Below are 5,171 nucleotides of genomic sequence, written 5' to 3' on the forward strand. Positions count from 1 at the left end.
GAAGAAGTGGTTTGTTGGTTTCTTTGCTGTAATATGGACAATTTGGCTGAAAAGGAATAATCGAGTGTTCAATAATAAAGGCTCAAATGTCGCAGAAATCTCCAACAGATCTTTTGTACTCTCCGACGAGTGGATTGAGAATACTCCCTTTGGTTGTTGATGGCAAGTCCGAAGATGACTAAGAGTTGCTTTACTTTCTTAAGTTAGTAGTTCTATTTTATGTTCAGTTGTACTTATGTTTCTTGGTTTCTGTTTGCTCCACCTAGTGTGTTGAGCTTTTTCATTCAAAAAAAAAATTATTTTTTTAAACAATAGTAAACAATATTGCCGTTTTCTTTTTCATTTTTTTAAATTATTAAAATAGACAACGGCATCACCGTTTAGTTTTTTTTTTTTTTATTATAAAAATAGAAAACGGCATTACCCTTTTGTTATTTTAACGAATTAAAAAAATTAAAATTGCGGCGCTCCCATAGGGGATAACACCCCTCGGAGTCCAAAATTTGAAAAAAAAATGTTCACCATTTGCACCTATAGAATGTCATATTTACAGAGAGACTGAACCTTGCCTTTACTTAGCAACTTCAACATTACATTTCAATCTTAGATCCAACCAGTAAAATTACATTTGATTTATAACCCATCCACAACTCTACAAACTCTTTAACTTAGCATTGTTGGATGTCCTGTTTGGAGCATCCTCTTGATCATATCCATTCCAAATGCAGAATCTGAGGAACTGTACAACGACAGCAGAATATTAAGATTCAATTTCAGAATAATTGTCACAGAATGAAACTACAACTCATTAGGAAGATCCACAAGAAAGATCACAAGGGCAGTCATCTTCACCAAATAAAGACATTCTCAAGATCTAGGCTTTATAGAAGCTTTTTTGCTTGTACCAAAATAACAATATGATAAAAGTTAAGAGCATATGGATTATGGGAATATATTATTCACAAATAAGATGACCATAACTTCATTGCCTCTAAACAAGCGTTCATTATTGTGTCATAAAGATTGGAAAACAACAGAACCAAACCTAACAAAAGAAGAATTTACCCACTCAATTATTAATTCAGATTTCAATCTGAATATCTTTCATCAATGACAAAAACCTACAATTTATGTTTGTAGTAAATCAGCACATTGAATAACAATGACTTAAGAGAGCACATGGTGCAAGCATAAGGCTTGCATTTGTTAAAATGGTGATATCATGCCAATAATGCTAATATCATGCCATTCTGAGAAAATAGCATTTCCTAATTTTAGATTAAGTAGAACAATATTGTAATGTCAAACTTGTACACCTCAAAATCTAGATTCTTAAAAATCAAAATATATGGATATCCTGTGTTTGTGTCTCCAGTCTCCACAAAATTAAGGATAAAGAAATCAATTGATATAACATGCAGAAGTTTAAACCCCTTAGAATGTCCCACATGATTGGATTGGATTGGATTACTTCCGTTTTGATCCCATTTGTTGATCTTATAATCATACAACCCTTGTCAAATCCACCTTAGTTGAGATTCCATCATATTTTATTCATAGTGGAAAGGTACTGTGAGAATTTTCTCATAAAATACTACTTCCACCTAATGTTGGCAGTTTAGTGTCCAATATAACTAACATGGAGTATGGTGATTGGTCTTGAAGTTTTCTGTTTAGATTTAGAATATACATCTCGCTTTGAAATCAGTAATGACAACCATTTCTTATTTTAGCCACCCAGTTTGTAAACAATGTGATCTCTCTATCATGGGTCCAACATGCCTTGATGCCATGCTAACTCATTGTCATCTCTAAATAAATTACAATCACAACTTACATTTTACTATAATTGCCCTCTATTCCATGTACATCTTTAACCAAAACCCTTTTGACTTTGAAAGCTTTATAGATTTTCTATATGTCACAATGAAGGAATAAAGATAGAAAAACTGAAAAAGTTCATTTACACAATATCATACCGTCAATTCTACGCGCAAGCAGAAAAAATCATCTATAATCAAAGCTAGCTAACAACATTTAAGTCGTCCGAAATAATAAAGAATAAGAGGATATATGGAATGTGTAACCACAATGGATACAACGAAACAATGTAAACACAGCGCACCTGGGAATTGTAATTTCATAGGGAAATGAAACAGCACCCTCAAGATTTGGTATTGGAGGAACATGATCCTTCTTCTCATTAACAAATTTAATTATTTGAAATAAAACCTCACGAAGTGATGCTTCAAGTGCTGCACTTCGAGCATTTCTATCTTCCAATGCCCCCTCTGCAAATTAGGAAAATGACAAGTGAGAGAGAGAGAGAGAGCCCTGTAAGTACCATCACAGAATGACTGAAACAGAAAAAGAAATATAGCTGGCAAAATACAAGTTACTGCACCTCCCGGATCAACAACTTTGGCATGATGAGACTTGTTAGAATGTCCCTTCGGATGTTGAGCCACATTAAGATAAATATACCATTGTTCCCAATACAGGCGTTCAATCTTGTTACTGAACCAAGATGCCTGTTTGTTTTTTACCTCATAGAAAGATAAACATATCTGCATCACATTAATTCAGAAGTCTAAGATAAAAATTAAAAAATAATAAACTTCAATGCCCAGATGCAACAATGATTGCACATTAACTTTTATAGTGTACCATAATCTGCAGATTGAATTACATGGAACATTACTTCGTGTTTAAACCCTTTTTTGGATAGAAAAAAAAAAGTTTATTAGAAGGGAAGAGAATTTTAAAAAGGGGATAAGCCATCCACACCTAGATACAAAAGGTATAGGTATGGTATAGCCAAGACATAAAAAGGCTAACTATAACAACAACAACAAAGTCTTATCCCACTTGGCAGGTCAACTACATGGCCCTATCATGCATCATGCTGCAGAAGTTCCATTCCTTTTACTACAGAATCGAGTTAGAAAATTGGATTGCATCACTATCGCAAACAGATACTCATGCATAACCAGTGATACAGATGAAAAAGGTCATGACATGGGCCAATATGCGAGCCAATTAAATCGTATATCATCCAACACCAACAGTAATTCTAACAATACAACCTTAGAAAGGAACAACACCATGAAAGATAGTAACATATTCAGAAACTTGTCACAAAAATCAGCTAGGTCATTGATGAACCACAATAATTTCCTTTTACTAGCACACTCAATAACAGATAGGTACAGCACGAAAATAAGCATAAAAAATTGAAAGCCAAAAGCAATCAGCACACCTGACTCTTTTTGTTCGGATGCTTCTCCACCCAACAAACAAACTGCTCAATCTTTTCATCTATTTTCTTCTCAAGCTCCACCTCCCCACATTGCACCTATACAGGAACGGTGGCAAACTCACACATCAAATTTTAAACAACATAAGGCTAGTAAGTCAAGGCCCCAAACCACAGAAACTCGAATGTATTATTCCTTTTTGTTTATCTTGGGTAAACTCAAATATATTATTCATATCCATCATCATACATTAATCAACACAATTAACAGTATGTTCAATACAGAATTGGCAACTTAAAAGGCATTTAAGCAAACACATAATCACATGGCATTTTCAAGTCACTAAGAAAACACATACGTAAGTTATGTCGAAAAGCTCCAAGTCGACATCTTTTGGACGCACAAGCCCCAAGGCCCGATGAAACACAATAGTGTGCAGTATGCCTGCAAAATCTCCCCTACTTCTGAGTTATCTCAATTCAACATGAAATATAAGAATTTCGCGAAGCAAGAGTGAGCAAAAAGTAAATATTTACATCGTAAAACTTCACGTATCTCAAAGAGCTCTACTTCCTGCAACAGCAACAACAACAACAACAGCGGAAAAACTTAATTAGAGATGGGAACTACAAGAGAGCATATGAAGCCAGAGTGTTGATAGATAAAATACAGTGGGAAAAGGGTTTACCAGTTCCTTGAGGTGGCAAGCCTCACAGTTCATAATGGAAGTAGACGAAACCCTAGCTTCGATTTGGTAACACTACTACGTCTGTAATAAATAGCAACACAGAATCAGAGGTAGCAATATGTATAGGGGGATTATCATCTGATTTATGCTATCATCTATCATACTAAATTTATGATATATTCAATTTTATCTGATTCATAACTTATCTTACAAAAGAGATTTAATGAAACCAAGGCAAGAGGCAAAGTATTCAGTACTTCAATATATCATATGTATTATGAGTACAAAGCAAAAAATAGAGATGAACACGCAGAAACAGAAATAGAGCAAAACAGAACAAAATCACAGAACCTTACAAAGTAGAACAACCCTAAGCAGTTGAACATAGCAGAAACAGAGCAGAATATAATCACAGATTCAATCATTCAGAACTCGGAACTGAACAATATAATGGCAAATTGAGGTTGAGAGGGAGGAAGCAAGGAAGAGGCCTACCTGAGCTGATGCGACGGCAGCACCAAGACAGCGGCGAGCCGGCGTGGTCGAGGTGGAGGAGCAGCGGCGATATGGAGGTTTGACAGTCACGGCGAAGAAGAGGAGGAGAGTTGAGAGCAGAAACTCGGAGAGGAAGAGACGACCCAGTGAGGGGCGAAATTGGGAATGGGTTTGGGAGGGGTTTGAGAGAGAGAAGAAAATCACGAACCCTAACCTTAATCTTCTCAAAATTGGAGAGAACGGTTATAATGTGATCCAATTGTCCTTTCGTTTTGTGTTTGAATTCGTGTTTGTCAAAGTATTTCATTTTTTAGTTTTTTTTTTTTTAACATTATTTTATTTTATTTTATTTTATTTAGTTTATTAGCTCATACGAGTAAATTAATGGTAAATTTGAAATTTTTGAATTTTTTTTTGGCTACGTTTATTTAGTATAGCAGAATGGTTAAACAGTTAGTGTTTGTTTGGGTGCCATTATTTTAATAAAAAAATATCTTTTTTATTGAAAAAAAAAAATTTTACGTGTTTTTTTTTTTTATTTTATTTTATTTTATTTTATTTAGTTTATTAGCTCATACGAGTAAATTAATGGTAAATTTGAAATTTTTGAATTTTTTATTTTTTTTGTTTATTTAGTATAGCAGAATGGTTAAACAGTTAGTGTTTGTTTGGGTGCCATTATTTTAATAAAAAAATATCTTTTTTATTGAAAAAAAAAAATTTTACGTGTT

The 5,171-nt window shown here is 34.0% G+C and overlaps 1 protein-coding gene across 2 annotated transcripts; it reads right to left on the minus strand.

The window, feature by feature from the left end:
* On the minus strand, positions 474-4,727 carry LOC107626319 (autophagy-related protein 101). Of its 2 annotated transcripts, none has more exons than XM_016329181.2 (8): positions 4,441-4,727; positions 3,946-4,026; positions 3,794-3,830; positions 3,616-3,701; positions 3,260-3,355; positions 2,405-2,567; positions 2,126-2,291; positions 474-739 (listed from the first exon to the last, which is right to left on the minus strand). In XM_016329181.2, the coding sequence occupies exons 2-8, from the start codon at positions 3,976-3,978 to the stop codon at positions 664-666; spliced, it is 657 nt and encodes a 218-aa protein (XP_016184667.1). In that variant the 5' UTR covers positions 3,979-4,026; positions 4,441-4,727; the 3' UTR covers positions 474-663. The 2 variants fall into 2 exon arrangements, with proteins under 2 accessions (XP_016184667.1, XP_020973789.1); XM_021118130.1 differs by having other exon boundaries at positions 3,616-3,715; positions 4,441-4,723.

Source organism: Arachis ipaensis, chromosome B01, assembly GCF_000816755.2.
Source record: "Arachis ipaensis cultivar K30076 chromosome B01, Araip1.1, whole genome shotgun sequence".
Lineage (NCBI taxonomy): Eukaryota > Viridiplantae > Streptophyta > Magnoliopsida > Fabales > Fabaceae > Arachis > Arachis ipaensis.